The 17,249-nt window shown below is 41.1% G+C and overlaps 1 protein-coding gene across 3 annotated transcripts; it reads right to left on the bottom strand.

Annotated features, from left to right (window-relative positions):
- Positions 1-2,915: 2,915 nt before the first annotated feature.
- Positions 2,916-17,116, bottom strand: arfip1 (ADP-ribosylation factor interacting protein 1 (arfaptin 1)). 3 transcript variants are annotated; one of them, XM_084931780.1, is made up of 10 exons: positions 16,879-17,116; positions 15,196-15,548; positions 10,913-11,014; positions 8,566-8,674; positions 7,847-7,948; positions 6,977-7,089; positions 6,519-6,740; positions 4,469-4,626; positions 3,885-4,059; positions 2,916-3,795 (listed from the first exon to the last, which is right to left on the bottom strand). In XM_084931780.1, exons 2-10 carry the CDS (start codon positions 15,544-15,546, stop codon positions 3,640-3,642), a joined length of 1,488 nt encoding a protein of 495 aa, XP_084787906.1. In that variant the 5' UTR covers positions 15,547-15,548; positions 16,879-17,116; the 3' UTR covers positions 2,916-3,639. The 3 variants fall into 3 exon arrangements, with proteins under 3 accessions (XP_084787906.1, XP_084787907.1, XP_084787908.1); XM_084931781.1 differs by lacking the exon at positions 7,847-7,948 and having other exon boundaries at positions 16,879-17,113; XM_084931782.1 differs by lacking the exon at positions 15,196-15,548 and having other exon boundaries at positions 16,879-17,110.
- Between the last annotated feature and the right edge of the window lie 133 nt (positions 17,117-17,249).

Here is a 17,249-nt window from a genome sequence, read left to right as displayed (position 1 = left end):
TTTCTCTCATCCACCTGCTGGCCTCCACCACTTATTAATGTTACTGAATCTGTGGAAGCTCCGCCATAGCCACCACCAAACAACTGAGTTAGTTTTTTACACACCGACCAGCATTTGGCCAATCCAACACTTTCATTGTTTATACGGTTACAAAAAAAAATAAATAAGTAAAAATCATCGGGCCACCGACCAAATGCCCGGTATGCCCGATGGCCAGTCCACCCTTCGTGTGTCAACTGTGGCACGCGTGCCTCGGGTTGCCGACCCCTGCTTTAGACACTTCACACAACACATCTTCTCTAAAGGAAAACTTGAAAAATTAATATGTTGCTAGTTTACCCTAAAAAAAAAAATCGGCGTTATTTTAGCAAGTCGAAATTTTGAGAAACCTAACTTAAACTTTTCAGAAATAAGCTAATCATTTCAATTTCAATCAATTTTTTTTTTGTTTTGTTTTTTTACTTCATTAATTATTTGTTATTTCAGCTACTAAACAAGCGGTTCCCATTTCAGGTATTTCAGAAGTGGTGGTGGGGGGGGTGTAAGTTTCTTTAAAGGCGGACTCCCCCATATGTACCTCACAGTGGTTTGATCCACTGCCTGCCATTCCCTAACTCCTTAAGTTTGCAAACTGTAAACAAAGGTTGTGTGACACGCTGTTATTATAACGCTCAGTAAAATTAAACGTAGCTACCGTTGGAACCACACAACATTTTACTAGCTTTGTTACGTCACCGATAGGTCCTGTGCTTTAATGTAGATACTTCATTACTATGGGACTATGTATTTATGGAAAGAGGCAGTCTGTGCACATTAAAATTTGTAAATTTGTTATAAGTTATTGAATTTAGATTTATTTTTTATTTTTTTTGGGGGGGGGGGGGGGGGGGGGGGTGATATTTTGATAAATCTGATATCAAACAATTACAACATTATTTAACTTCCATCCAACCCGACCCTGTCCCAGTAGTCATAGGTGAGAAGTGCATGTCATAGCCACACCTATGGTGGATGTGACATGCGTGTTTAGACTGCGGGAGCTCACACAGACTCGAGGAGAATGTGCAAACTTCACACAGTCAGGCCTCAGCTGAAACCCAGAATCTTCTGCACTATTCCATTTAATTCAATCTAAAGGAATTTCCCAATTATTTTAACAGTTTCACATTTCAAATGCTCTCAAAATACCAAGATTTTGTTTAGCTAAAAAAAAACAAAAAACAAAACATTATGTAAAATGCATTTTAAAATGATTAATTAGTTCCTACTTTGTGAAAGTCAAAAACGTGAATGTGAGATTCCTTTTTTTCCCCCAGCAATGGAAAACATTTACCTCATGCCCCCGACATCCCCAACCCAAGACTTCATTTGTTGGCGTGGGACACTGAAAGGCCTCATTTGTGCCTGCAGATAAAACATGTCACTGATTTTGTGATGAACATCCTCAAAGCTTTTCCCCGAGGATTAACCGGATCCTGCCAAATGTATAATTGTGGGTGTAGTGGGCTCATCATTGTGAAAACCTACAGAGGGATCTGAAAGCACATGGAGTTAAGTAAACGCAGACAAGTCCCAGTGAAATGGCTCCACGCTCTAGAACTGCTGGGCAAACTACATCAATCTGAATCCATATGTCAACAGAATCACAGCAGCCTGTGTGAAAAGGAAAGGTGGAAAAAAAAAAAAAAGAGCATAAATAACCCGTAAGGATATATTTTCACCGGCAGGTCAAAAGTAGCCTGCTTTTCTTTGTTGGCCCCTGGTGGTGACTTTCTATACAAGCTACTACCATTAACCCCAATTACAGCTCCAACACTGAACTCTGGAGACACTTTTTTTTTTTTAAATGTTTTATTTTCCCCCCAAAAAGGTTACACAACATTCAGAATTCTTTTAACTCAACATTTGTTAATATTTCATTATTACAAAGGTAGATGCCCACTGTGACACAGTGCTACCACAGTAGCACACCATTATGCAGGTCTTTAGGAAAACAACGCCAAAAGGCAGCATTTTTGTCATACTAAAAATCAAATAGAGATTAAAAATATATAGCCATCTATTTTAAGGAACAGATTGTTGTACAAGATTCACGCTCTCACACTGCTATAGCGAGCCACAGGAGAAGTACAAATCCACAAAGTGAGGACCACACTAGCAGACAGAGCGTCCCCTTTGGAATAATCATACTTTTGCACAGCCCATCGAAGGAAACCGTATGCAGCCTATGCAAAAGAATGCTGGTGTTTAAATTTACAAAAGACAATATCTCTCAAGTTAATTGCATTTTGGTTTAAAACGTACATGTCACACACTTCTAACAAGTTTTTGATCTCAATTTCAGAAATGTGCACGTGTGCAATATGGATAAGTATGTTTGAGAACGGCACGTCTTCACCAAGGTACTGGAGTTTTCCTTTTATTTGTGCAGCATTTAAACGTGTAAAATTGTACAGGATCCATCTCCGAGGGTGGAAGGTGCTCGTTTGTTCCATTCTCTGAACACTGGTAGCGAGCACACCTGCTTTTAACAAGAAGACCAGACAGCATGGATTTGAGGAGAACCAATTCAAGAAATCAAGGCACATCTATTCACATAAGGCTGATCCTTCATTTTATCAACACTTTTACCCATTCAACCGCGAGCCCTGAATGTAGATAAAACAACAACAATAAAACCCCCAGAAGTCCTAAAAACAGAGGGATTGTGTAAACGTCATCTGAACTGCCATCTCTTTGCACAGAGTGTTTCAAACATTTGGGAAAACTTTGGTTTTTGCACAAATGTGGGGATGGACAGCCATCTAGCTCATCCAGAAGAAGAAGTCAGTTACAGTAGCTTAGCATAAAATTCACAATCAGAAACATGGCTGCCTGGTTTTACCTCTGCACAAGCACACCTTGATTTCATACACTTTGGCTTTTTGTATTCATGAACTTTAGAGGTATTAGGAGGCAGGTTCCTTTCTAACCAGTGGAAAGAGTAAAGCTACCCTCGTGTCCAGTTTTTATCCTAAGCTAACCGGCTGCTGGCTTTAAACTGAGAGGACAGAGCAGATCTTACATGAGCCTCGGCAAGAAAGCAAATTCCCAAAATATCAAACTACCACTTTAATCAGAGTTTGTGGGTAAAATTGATCAATTCATGAAAGGGTTTGCATTTAAAAAAAAAAAAAAAGCTTCCTGCTTATCTTTCGGAAAGCATTCATCGGCTGATAAGAGCAGTATAAAGAATGTGAGTAAAACGGCAGTTGTTTCGATCCCATAGCTGCCCCACTTTACAAAGCCAACATGTCCACTGTGCTGGGATACAACAATCATACGCTGGAATACAAAAGGCCATGTAGAGTTTCCAAACGCGTTTACTGCAGCAACATCTGTTTGACACATCTGTCAAACAGTGCAAAAGTGCGTGTTTCAATGATCTGAAATAACCAAGAAGAAGAAAAAACAATTTAACAAAGAAAAATGGAATGTGGGAGGTTTTTTTTTCCCGTTTTTGCATTATTTTCATTTACAGTTCTCAAAGTTCGAAAAGCAGCGAGAATAGCGTTAAAGAGGGAAGAAAGCTCCTGTAGTTTCTCTGTAAATTTGACATGTCCTGTCAAATGGAGCCAAAAAGGTTTCGAAAAGGAATGATTAGTGCTCTTCCAGCCAAGATGGACTGTCCTCGCCTGGCATTTTCAACTTGATGTGGAACTGCTTGAGTGTCTGTTCCAGCTGCTGTTGATTTCCAGCATAGTATGCAGCGATGGCATTGTGGAACAGGATGAGCTGATTATGCAGAACTTTCACCTGAGACAACAGGAACGAAAAAGCGACACAATTAGCTGAAAGTTAACACGTGGGCAGTGATATGTAGAGCGAGCTAGCATCTAACCAACCTTGTTCTCCTCCAGGAACTTCAGCTTAACGGAGACGTCGTTTCGCATCCTCTCGTATTTCTCGCGGTGGGTCTGGAACTGCTGCTGAGACACCTCGATCTTCGGCACGGTGTTGGCGTCACGCGGCCCCAGATTCAGCTCCTCCAGATCTGTACGGTATGCATCATACTCAACCCTAGGAGTGTTTAAATACATAAACCACATCAGAAAAACGCAAACTGCGTCAACCGAATCAACAATAATTTTTTTACAAGAAAAAAAAAAATGTTTTACATTAGTGCATCATAAATGTATTATTAAATATTGCCCTGATGTAAAAGCTGTCCTTGAGTCTGTTTGTCCGCAACCTCAACAACCTGAATCTCCGGCAGCAGCTTAAACACAATTCAATTTGTCCACAATTAAAACTGTCCATTTTAAAATTTACATTTAAAATGGTAATTCATCAAATTAAACACAACAACTTGTATGTCTGAACTTAAGAGAAAGACGTTTCCGTGGGCGTCCAGCAAAAGCTTTGTGTCTCACGATTAAATAAAAGTCTGTTTGGTGCAGAAGTAGAACTAAGCCTGTGTGCACATTACCTTGCAGCTTCATACTGTTTGATATTGATCATGGTGTCTTCGATTGTTTTGTCCACGAGCGTGTTCACACTGGAGATGAAGAAGTTGATGGCAGCCAGCAGAGTCTCTCCGTTTTTGGACAACAGCTTTTGGGTTTCAGCGTTGTATCCAAACTCCTCCTGAAAAGAATAGGCACAATTATTTGTGTTTATTGCACCAATATATAAAAAACAATGAATCTGGCTAAAATTTAAACACACGGGTTTAAGCTGTGACCTTCCACAAATTTAATCGACTAACACACAAACTTATTTTGAAAAATGCCCACTTAAGGCATCGTGAAAGTTCAATTAACTTAATTAAAGTTCAGCATTACACAATGCAATAAAGAGCTCTGATTTCACTTTTTTCAAATGACCCCAAACCGCAGCCTCTAAAGATGAATTATCACCACCATAACTAAATACTACAAGCTTCACGCATTCACAAACTTAGGTTTCCACGCCGCCCACCCGGCGGTGCGACAATACCCCTCAGCCTTTTAGGGCTGAGGGGTAAAAGCTACATTCAGCTGTGGCAAACTGCTGGCAAACAACCAACTTCTTTGCAACTGATTTCAACCAGTGACCAAAAGCAACCTGAAAAAAGAAGCACTGGTTTCAGTCCAGGGAATACAAATTGTTCCCTAGCAACCAGTGTATCACATCCAATAATGGTGGACAACTCTTAACCTCCTAGGACCTGGCATCCACATATTTGGACACCACATTTTGGGTTATTTAGACCAAAATACTCAATTTTGCTCTACAAGCGCCTGATATCCACTTACGAGGACATTATACTGCTACTGTTCTATCGAAATTTTAAACAAATATCCTCACATGTGGCTCTCATTTTTCTTAGAAACAAAAATATAGGTTAAAAAAAAAAAAAAAAATCTGGTAATTCTTTGTTTTTACATTCATCTGGTCCCAATATGCCCAAATATCGAAGAGAAATTAAAAATGCATGCCGTGGAAGAGTTCGCGTCTTAGGAGGTTAACTAATGTGTGCATGCTGTCACATAAGATACCTCTAAATACTAGAAAGTAAAACAACAAATATGACCTAAAAGAATATCACAATTTGTATAATAACTGGGGTTCTGAACCTCTCTTTGTTAACTCAGTCTCTAATGCAGCGGGCATTTGATGTGTTTTTGTACTTCTGCACAAAAGGACATAAGGGGATAATGGCTGATCAAGGTCTATAGAAAATAAATGAATGAATGAATGAATAAATAAATATTTCAAGAAAGCAACAGTACTGCTGCAGAAAAACTTTACTGCCCACTGCTACTGTTTACTCCTAACTGGATCTCTAATCATCAGAGCTTCAAACTTCATACAAAAAACGCCATGAAAATTAAAGGCTACTCAGTTCATATCAGGTCTGACGCTGTCCCATAGCGTTCTGAAAGAGACCAGATCAAAGTGAAATGGGATCCAATCTTGCCGATCAAGTTTTCTGATCAGTGTTTTATAAGCTGCAGATTCAACAATGCAAAACAGACGCAGCAGGATAGGAGGAGCAAGCAGAAAAACATTAATGGCTTTCCTGCCTCACTGGAGACATGCAAATTACAGCGCCAATGCAACATAGACAGGTTGCGCTGCTGTAACGTCACAGAAGGACTTATTGTGATGTTAGTAAGATATGGCTCTAGATGATCTATATCTCACTCATAGCAGATATTCATTTAAAAAAACTAATTAATTAAAATCACACATGCAAAACCAATCTGCTTGTGTACTGAAAGCATCTCTAAAATTTAAAATTAAACTCATAACCTCTGGACAAGGTTATATGTTGAGCATGAGCTGCTATGGTGATCTAGACACTCTGAAGCAGAACCACCTTCACGACACTGAAAATTTTGGCTTCATGTTTGACATACCTCAAAAACCCAAAGAAAGCTCAGAGCCCTCAGACGGATCACAAGCCAATAGCTTCTGTAGGATTTTTTTTTTTTTTTTTTTTTTAAACTGTATTAAATCCAGTCTGGCGGTTTTCAGATTTTATGGGGACTCACGTGGAGTTCCGGTGTCTTGAGGCTGAGGTCGGCAAAGGCATCTCCCAGCTGCCTCTGTGTCTGCATGATCTGGGAGAGCTGACTGGCCAGCATCTGAGCCAGCTTGATCACATGCTGGTACTTTCTCTTGTTGTCACGGAGGACTTCGATTTGGGCCTCTAGCTCCAGGTCCACGGTCCGCGAGCCTCGACCCAGCTTTTCTGACAGGATCTGCCTGGTACACTGTGGAGGACAGCAGGATTGTTGAAACAAAACAAGCAAATAATAAAAAGAGAAATTTAAACATAAGAACAGGGACAGCGGGGAGTTTCTACTTAAGAGTGGAGTCACAATAACGTCTAAAGTGACAGAATGTCGATCACTCTCCTAACATCCCAGTTTACAAATGGAAGAAGAAGAAGAAGAAGCAGGAGGTTAGAAAAAGGACATAATAATAAATCAATTAAAGAGAGGTTTACTTTATATGTGTTGATGCTCCACTTCCTCACTAGGTCCAGTTTTTCCATCGCTGGATTCTTTAAGTCTTCTGAAAGCACCACCGCTCCGCTCTTTGGCTGTGCTGTCATCGAGCCTGGAGAGTTGAAAGTTATTCACTTAGCAAAGTGATATCTATGAACAGCCCAGCTGAAATTAACTCTACAGCATTAAAATACTGTAAATGACAGGAGCTTCATTTAGTTTTGTTTTGGGTCTAGAGAAATGTTGAAAGATACGGAGCTCCAGAGCTGATGAAACTGTAAAAGGTGGTCATCATCTGAAGGTAGAAAAAAGGTCAGCTACAGTAGCTTTAAGTGATAGTTTTAAAATCAAATGTCAAAGCAGCGAAGAAAGTTTTGATTTATTCCATTTTCGCTCATCTGACCGCCTTTCAAAAACATGATGGCAGCTTTGAGGCTCCGTAAAGACATGCCGGGTGCCACATTACGCGAGGACAAAGGCTGCAGGCAGGAAAACCCACTGAGATTAAATTTGCAGGCAGTTTTTTTCTCCAAGCCAAGCAAATGTAAAGGTATCAAGAAGTTAAATCTAGACATACTGAGATGTAGACCTCAGTAAAAGGACTCTAAAGGGTATTTAAATGCTCACCGATAGCCAGTGCAAAGCATAACACTACTTATGTTAGCCCGGTCTTATGCAAAGGCAAAGTTTGAAGAGCCAACAAACAGGAAGGGAGAGGAAAGGTTTGATTTGCAACGAAGCACAGCCTGTAGGAATAAAGAGCAGGTAAGGACCTGGTGAGAACCAAAGGCGGTAAAGTAGATTGTGGTTAATTTTGCGTAGAAAATGGTGTTGCTTCATCTGATTCATACACCATCGCTTCGAGGTACCTTTCTCAGCCTGACTATCGCTGGAAGAGCGCGCCAGGCGGCTGGCAACAGCCGAGCTGGGAGCTACAGGTGACACGGGAGATGTGGGCAGGCTTGCTGACCCTGGGAGATAGAGTTATCATTAGTGCGTTACCTTTTTTCCAGCACAAGTATAAGGGGGACTTTCTCACTGGTGTTTATTTCCTGTGCCCCCCCAAGCTCTCCCACTGGTGTTTATTTCCTGTGCCCCCCCCCAAGCTCCCCCCGCGCTGTAGGTGAACGTGCTTGTGAACAAAAGCCTACCTCAGCCAGTGTAAATAACATGGAAAATAGCCATGGCAACATGGTGGTGAATGGGCTCTAGCAGCTCTACGCACTATGGGGAGATTTTTATTTGCATTTGTAACAAGGACATGATGATAAAACGCAGACGGGGCGATACGATGTGAAGATCACAGCAAACTCATTAAATTCAATTAGATGTCCAGCTTTAGAAATTCAAATTTCTACCTTTTATATTTCAGAGAGATTTAAAAAAAACAAAAACAAAAGTGGGGCAGTGGGAACATGGACAGATGGGCGGTTTGTAAACTCAGAATGTTGCAAATAAAATCAAATAATGTAACAAGCTGACAAAGCCTGACAACACACTGATAGAGATGCTGATTCATAAAACCTCTGAATAGTGAAGAAACGGTCCACAAAGCAACAGGCGTAAAACTGGGGAGAGTACGGCTCACCTTTGTATGGTCCTGATTCAATGATGCCCTCTGTGGTTGAGGCAAAGTTGCTTGATGTGACACAAGTCTCTGAAAGGTTTATGGCCCCTGGGCCACTGGGATAAGAGTCCTACGGGAGGAAACAAAACAAAGATAAAATAGTTTAAGTGGACCTGGCAGACACAAACATAAAAACATATCTGCACTTGATTTCTTAGGGACTGGAAGCTTCCTTCTGTAGTCTGAAACCATCCTCCTGGGGATCCGTAGAGAGATGGCTTTTACTGAAATACAATCTCAAGACTATCAGCTATCCCCTGATAACAGTTTAGCTCTCTCTAAGCATCTTTTAGTTGCCTTCCTGACCAGCAAGCAGAACAGGAAGTCTTTGCGTGGAAGCTACAGATGATTGGTGGGTGTCCCCAAAGGCTTAATCAGAAGAAGGTCTTATGGGTTCGCACATTAACAACTGATTTAGTGCAGCTAAATTTATAAGTCACTTTTGAAATACAGCTATGGTCGAGGAGAGACAAAACCTCCACTGTGGTTTATCGAACTGTTTAATCTTTTATACCATCTAAAGTTTTAATGTAATATATTTTTGCCTACTAACAGTGCAGACACACAGGGTGGCACGCAACAATTTGTGAAACATTCACCGCTCCTAACAAATTAATAACCTCACACTCAAGAAAGCTCAAACAGCTGTGCCCAGGATCAATTCATCTTGTTCACCACGTTGTGTTTAAGTTCAGGAGAGTTATGACCATGTGGTCACCAGCAACCATGACCATAAAAAACAAAAAACATGGAGCGTTATAGTTTTCCTGTCACCATTACACATATTGATGCCTTCCTAAAGCGAGAGCCAATCAAAAGGACCACTCCCTCCATGACTACCACCATCTACACCACAGGTCTCCAGCTCCAATCCTCAAGAGCTACTGTGCTGCAGCTTTTAGATGCATCCTTGTTCCAGCAGACCTGAATCAAGTGAATGGCTCATTACCAGGACTTTGCCAAACTTGATGGCATGCTGAAGAGGTAATTCAACCATTTGATTCAGCTGTCAAGGACAGTAGCTCTCGAGGACTGGAGCCGGAGACCCCTGATCTACACTATAGGTATATGAAGCCATATGGTGCGACCTGACATGCACCTCCCCAGATATCTGGCTATCCCGCTCAATACGTGTCACACACTAACAAAGGACTTGGCCACTTGTGTAGACGCTGTAGGCTCTACATTGATTTATCACAGCAGGATTCAAGTGGCATGGAACACATGTATCAAACGTTTTTATCATTTTACGCATAAGTAATATAAGAATATTTATTTCATTCCTCCATTCACATTCAAGTTAAATCAAGTCAGATGAAACCAGGTAAGAACCTTCCGGCAATTTATCAGTTCCTGCCTCAGCAAGTTATTTTATCAGGATTAAACATTTTAAAGTTCCACACATGCTTGTGGTTACACCATAGACAGTTTAAAAAAAAAAAAAAAATCTGAACACAGCTGTCTGACAGGAAAAAGGCCAACGTGGAAGTGCTTAAAAACTTGCACTCTATCTGAAGACCACCAGATGGCGATAGCTGTGGTTGCAAAAAGACTTCCAGTCCTATAGAAGTCTATGGGAAAATGGCTCTCTTTCCCAAACTCTAAACACTTTGCTACTGAACTCACTCGTTAGTCACTCATTCTTGTGTCATACTGACTAAAAAAATTTATTGTTAAACTTGGTCATATTATATGTGAAAAAGAAGATTAGCTGGGGTATTTTCTGCTCGCTCATGGGCTTGTCAATCATAAGTTATTAGCCAATGACGAAGTGGTTTCACTGCCAGACCCGCCAGATCTCGTCACATCGGATGTCTCGCGACCAAGACGGTAACTGAGGAAACACTCGTTTGAGGTTTCAAAACAGAACTTCAGAGAACCGCAGGTGACATGACGGTAGCTATGTCCATCTTTTATACTGTCTGTGAGCTGAACAGACTTGGCAGTGTGACTGTGAGCTATAAGGAGCAATCAGCTGGAATCACTGCCAACTCTCAGACTGATGAGAAAGAAATGTGTCTGGGGTCTGTATGTGATTGGTGGAAAGTGCTTTTCTTTACTGTACCATTACATCACTCCTTGACTGTCTTAAATTAATTTACCCCCAAACATCTGCCACTTAGAGCTGCTCCAAAGTGTACAGTTGATGCTCTTTTTTAGAAATCGTGGCAAACTAATTATCAATTGACTGTAAAAGTTGTTAAAAATAGCAAATGCATCCCTTTATACAAGTTTCCCTTGTTTTCTGACACATACTCTTCATAGATATTTGTTTTTAAGGTTTAATGAAACTAAGCTCATCTCTTACCCTGCTGAATACAGACTCGGGGCTCTGCTCTAGTTCTCCATTGCTGGTGACGGGGATCTCCGCCGCTGTGCTTCTGTGGGACTCCTCGGCCATTGTGCTCTCCTGCAATAAGGATGGTTAAATGAAGCAGGTTATTTCTCAAGGAAAAAAGAGGAGACTGGATATCATAGACTGTAAATAAGAGGGGTATCGTCGAGGGCTTAAAATTAAGCTAGTGCAGAGGAGCTGCGTCCTTCAAATGGGCAGCAGGGGGCGACTCATCGTCTGGTTGAAAATAAGTTTAATATACAGAAGTCAATAGGAAGAAAAAAAAATCCCCCTATTTCTCACTGGATTTATAATTTTAAGTAAACATCTTCCAAGTGCGTTATAGTCTAAATGGCCAACAGCATGTTCATTTTGTAATTTTATGTACTCATAGCCAAGATCCAAGAACACAGCAGTTGTAGCAGGTTATATAGTTGTAAGAGTTTCAAGTGAAGTTTAGTGGGGCTTTTTCTGTAACTTTAGCACTTTTGTTCACATTCAGTGACATATAAATAACATAATTTGACAATTAAACTGCTTTTTTAATATTTAACCTCAACAAATACTTAACATGGTCAGTTTGACTATTCTACATTAACATACCTAAACCATGCTGCATCACCATGACACTGATCAACCCATCCTCCTCTCACAGTTTTCTTCACTGATTATCAAGACAGGATGAAAAGATCTCATTTACGATTAGATTTAAGATTGTGGCTTTGATTGATTTCAGCACCGATCAGGATATGAAGTTTTTGTGCAACAACAACTGGCATCAGCTTTCCACACTCCCCTATTTCACAACATTACTTCTTAAAGCTACACAGAATAGAATGCATCATTAGTGGCCTTCCACATCTCCTAATATCTGCCACTGCAATGCCTTAAACAGACAATACCCAAATTTTGTGGCTATGTCCATGTGAGCATTAGCTCACCCTATCCAGCTGGAATAAGCATCGAACAAAACTCTCAATTCTCACAATAATCATGTGGCAGTCCTCATTTTATTCGCCATGAAAAATAGAAATCGTAGCCTTAATCATGATGCAGTGACACATTGGCTTGTTTAGCTCAACCTCGGAGCAAACCGCAGGGTGGAGACAGTTTATGGCCACGTCAGTTTGGTTTAAGCTATAATAATCTGCCTGCAGTTGGAGGATGAAGATACAGCTGTGCTAGTTTTAGTACTTTTTTATGGCCTAATCACTGTGGACCTGAAAACTGGGACACTGACCTAATCACTATGACATTCTGTATGGAAGCTTTTGTGAGGCCTGTGAATGTTAGTGTGTGGGGAAAAAAAACATTTAAAGTGAGGTGTTTTTATAATCAGTACAGGGGAATTTCCATCTTTGAGCAAGATATTTTATTTATGAATCTTGACCCCTTTCTAAATAATGCAAGTAGTATCCAGATCAGCTGGTAAGAGGAGCCGGTTCCTGTCTTAACAGACTGAGTGGTTTCACTGTGAGAACATAACGGTAAGTTTATATTGACCCCTACAGCATTTTCTCTGTCATCAACCCACACACACAATACTTCACAATAAGAAAGGGAATGTTTGGTACATTTATCAAAACATATAACACTGAAATATCCCATGACAGGGTATCTGGGAGCCACTATAGCCTCAACACTATTTGAAAGTCATCCTACAAACTTGGCACGTGTTTTTGGACACATTTTCAGGTCTCTTCAGAGATTCTGGTCTGGACTCTAGCTGGGTCGCAACAGCCAAAGCCACTCCTGTGTTTTCTCACCAGGGCATTGTGTTCATGAAATATAAACTTTGAACACAGCCTGAGATCCTGAGAAATAAATTCAATCCAGGCTTGCACTACATTATCTGCATACATCTGCAAGGGCCTGTTGCTTCAAAGTATTCCCACAGCATGATGCCGCCACCACCACGTTTCAGCGTAGGGGTCGTATTAATGAGGTGGTGGTCAGTGTCAGGTTTTTCTCCACACACGTCTTTAGGAATTGTGGGTAGATATTTCCCTCTTTGGTTCCTCAGGACAGAGGATTTTGCTTCTCCTTGTTAAGACCTGCTTACCGGTATGTGTCTCCCAGCAGGCTCGATCGGTGACTGCTGCACCATTTTTCCCCCTCTATTCGAACGTTGTTCACAATGGACCAAAACAGACTAGACTGGATTCTTGGATACCTGTTCGACTGAGGCCCTCTGTCTATAATTACTTCTTTTGACCTGTTTTTACAAAGACTGTTGGTGTTTCCAAACTTCTTCTGTTTGAGAATGATAGAAGCCAACATCCTCTGCACACCTTCTGCCCTCAGGTCTGTGCTTTGACACAATCATAACCAAAGGACTAGTGCCAACTGTCTGAACTTCATGGCTCAGGTTTCACTCTAACATATACCATCACCTGTGAGAACTTCGAGCTCTAATTATGACTTGTGAATTCGACTGCAGCTTGGAATGCAACTAAATAAGATATACTGGAAGCTGCAGTGAGCCATTTTTACTTACAACAGCTATGGCGTGTAAACCAAAGCCATAGATTTGGCATTTTGCTTTGATCACATTTCGTCTCAAGGGGAACACTTGATGTAAAATAGTTTAGTGTGTTTGAGTGAATGGAAATCAAAATCGTTTATCAAAAACAGAATCGCCTGCTTCACTTATTGATCCACAGTATAACACATTAAAAACAGGATGGGATGTGCGATAAAGACACTGCTTTGCTGGCTGCACCGCGTGATCGGCACATTAATACTTAAAGGCCATAGGAAACCTGCAGGCAGGCAGCACAGATAAGCACTGCTCTGCTTATCCAACTACCAGCTGCAGGTAAGACTGGCTCCACTCAGGTTCAAACCATTTGCCTGAAAAAGGTACATCTCCCATAACAAACAGAGAACAAGAAAATGTGTAAATAAATTTGCTGACTAGTTCTGTTATTGGTGCTTTTAGCAGCAAATTCTAGCTGTCCATGCATCCAGATTAATGACTCTTTTTATACAAAAAAACAAAACAAAAAACCCCAAAACAAAACATAAAGAGACGATTCACAGAACAACAAATTATCAGGGGCCTTGAGGCAAAAATGATCACACCCACAGTCTGCAGAAAAACTGGCTAACAGTGTTATTCCACTGGCTGCAAATGAGTCAGGCGTGCGAATGGACAAGATATGGCATGTCATAGGTTGCCATTCCCTACGGTTCAGTAACCTGGATACAGATCAAGATGATGTAAGAGGGAGGGATGGATAATAACAATAAGCTTACTGTCCAATTAGCTGTGTCAGCCTTAGAAGGAAAGAGTCACGTCTTGCAAACTACAGAAGAACGTGACACATTAGTGTTGCGCAATGTTGTGCTCAAACTGCAAACAAAAACACTCCACCACCAAAAAAATAAGCAAAACCTGAAATGTGTCTACGTCAAAAGTATGCAGGGTGACTAAAGGAAAATGGGAAGAACAATTAAAATTTCTGATATGGAATTCTTGGGATGCTACAGTCAATGCTGGCGCTGAGCCTGAAACTGAACACAAAACAACAACCTAAGGAGTCACATTCCAGAAACATGAAATGTGGGATTGCCTGTGAACGTTCAGTCAGGACTCCAAATCTCTCTAGCCAACCATGTGACCGGCATGTGCAGAACTCAAGAGATGTAAGAATGCCCAACTTAGCCAAAAAAAAGTGGAGTAAACTGTATCATTCGCACATTAACCTTCAGTTAACAGTTAACTTTAATCTAAATAAGGCAAAATATGCATAGATTCATACTTACCAGCCAGCAGGGGATAACCATGACAAATCAACACTTTGTAACACATGTATATTTGCAATAATACAAAGTAATAAACAGAAATTCATTTCTTTTCTTAGCAATCACTTTGCTGTAAGCCAAAAGAGCAGAGTGCACGAGGCTTTGATGATCCTCAAACACATTACAAAGCAACACTTGGTAACTAGTGAGAAAACCAAGCGCACCACCAACAGAGAGAAAACCAGCTAATTTGTAACTCCTGCAAAGCAAGTGGAAGATGAAACAAAGCAAACGTAAAAGAGGGAAACAAACACAATCACTCTACACAATAACGCAGTTTCTTGTTTTTGATTACTTCTAATAAAGCTCCGCAACAATATTTAACCTGATTATATAGGAAGAATACCGCCACCGCAACAGCAAATCAAGGACAAAATGGCAACATGAGCGAGAGCACAGAGAGGAAGTGCCAGGACAGGTCGATTGTTCAGAGTGAAGGTAAATGTCACCTTTGTTTCAGTGTGAGTATCTCCGCTTTCCTGTGGTGTTTCAGCCGTTTCAACGCTGCGTTTCGTCTCATGTCCCCTATCGGCTACACGACCAGATGCCAAAGTCTCGCTCTGAATGCCCTCATCATGCGGCTTCTGTCCCTTCCTGTTACTGCTTTCTGCATTCTCTTCATCACTGTTAATGTCAATGTCGTACATCACATCATCCTCCCTGACACTGCTGCTGTCTACGCTCTCCTGCTTTAACTCCTTGCTCAAACTCTCCTCTGCTTTGCCATCCTCCTCACAATCCATCTGAGGCTCCTCGGATGAGGTCTTCCCCGACTCTGCCTCAAGACTAACTTCAGACATACCTGGAAACAGACAGACAGGCAAGTATGAAAAAGTCCCACGAAGCTGGCCGACTGCTTATAGTGCCCCTACTAACAAAGTGAAATTAGTTAACTGCTGCTTGTAAGGTATTTTAGGACTTCTCAAAGTCTTCTTTGTGTATCTGTATCTCACTGAGTGATTACTTTTTATTAAATACAGCACCAGGGAATCACAATAACGGTTTCCTAACTTTATACAAAGTCATGTTTTTGTACAAAGTAAGAATCGTTTAAATTCACATTGTTTAAATGAGTAGTGGGATTTGAGGCTGCACAATACATACTCTGGGCCACGCCTACAGCACATCCATGTACTATACTTCCTTATCTGCCCCAGTCCAGACCTCTGAATAGTCTGCCTATCAGGCACATGTAAAGACCAATTGTAATCGTGGTGTATGTCCTACAGTTCCAGCACATTAATGTGTCTATCGAATGGCCATGTTTGAACTTTGAGTCGAATGCATGTGAGAGGCACAAACTGGGGTTCTGTTATTGATGAAAGCACTTGCACAACAGGAAAGTGAAGTGGCTCACATATAGACACCATTTTTAAACTACACTCAGGAGCAGCTGTGTAATCCAATACCCAACTAGAAACTCACAACAGGATTTTACAGTTCTATTTATTATTTATTCTAAGGTAAATTTCGATTGAATTTTACCTTGCATTTTAAAGCGTACCTGTAAAACTACAGGTACGTCTACAGGTTGTTAGCAGTCACTTGAGATACTGGAGCAACTACCTCCGATATTAGAGAACTGTTGGATAATTTCCAGATTTTCAGCTCTCTGCCGGAAACAAACTGCACCTTTCATATAGAGTTAACCGCGTCAGGTTTATAGCCTTTATGACATTGTGGAAATCGACGTGGATGCTGCTAGTACTACCCGGAACAGAGTCGAGTTTATCAAGGTTACCTGTTGAAGTGCAGTCACGTGACTTGCTGCAAGGCTGTTCAAAAGTGATTAAAAAAAATACTTGCCAGACCAAATATATAATGCAGCTAATTCATTTCATTTATTGAGATTGCAACATAGTAAAAGTGACAAGTATGCATCAACCAAACCGTTCCCTAGCTTTACCCGCTAGTCGGTTAGCCCTGAGCTGCCCACTAATTTGACTTAACGTGAATCTATCGCAGCTGTTGACGTGTAGTTAGCTAGCGTTAAGTAGCTAACAAGCCGACAGGCAGCTAAGGGAAAACTTCCAATGAAAGCACTTAAAGTTGACAGTGTCTTCAAGCTTCGCTGGATGTGCACATCCGTGCAACAATTAAACAGGGAAGAAGAAAACTTTAGTTCACGTTACCTGTGTGCGGATGCGGCTAACTGTTTTAGCTGTGCCCCGTTAGCCGTTGTAGATGCTTATTGAAATCCTCAGCACCGGGCCGCACTGGACGTTTTAGCGCAAAGGGCTGTTAACGCAGACGGTGCATATAGATGTACTAGCAGTTTATCATCGGCTGTCTTTCGCTCTCGGCAAAGACGCCAGACTCGCTGTTTGACTGCCCGGAAAGACTGTTCCACTCTGCTGGGCCTCTGCTGTCAGCTGAAGCAAACTACATCATTTGCGGGATGCGCTCTCCCCCTGCTGTTAAAACATGTTGTTTGCAGTTTGTGTCGGATGCTTGTAATACGTTTATTATCTATTTTAGATCCGAGTAGAGACATATAATCTAA

Source organism: Perissodus microlepis, chromosome 6, assembly GCF_051167445.1.
Source record: "Perissodus microlepis isolate ML-2025 ecotype Zambia chromosome 6, ASM5116744v1, whole genome shotgun sequence".
Lineage (NCBI taxonomy): Eukaryota > Metazoa > Chordata > Actinopteri > Cichliformes > Cichlidae > Perissodus > Perissodus microlepis.
Note: the sequence above shows the minus strand (reverse complement) of the source record. Positions and strands in the feature narration are given on the sequence as shown.

What these genes read in the sequence shown, in the direction of transcription:
- arfip1 (XM_084931780.1), bottom strand. Translation starts at nt 15,546, where the DNA reads ATGTCTGAAGTTAGTCTTGAGGCAGAGTCGGGGAAGACCTCATCCGAG. An exon ending in ATACTCACACTGAAACAAAG is followed by an intron (nt 11,015 to 15,195) that starts GTGACATTTACC and finishes TCCTTATTGCAG; the next exon opens with GAGAGCACAATGGCCGAGGA. An exon ending in AAACAGTATGAAGCTGCAAG is followed by an intron (nt 4,060 to 4,468) that starts GTAATGTGCACA and finishes AAACACTCCTAG; the next exon opens with GGTTGAGTATGATGCATACC.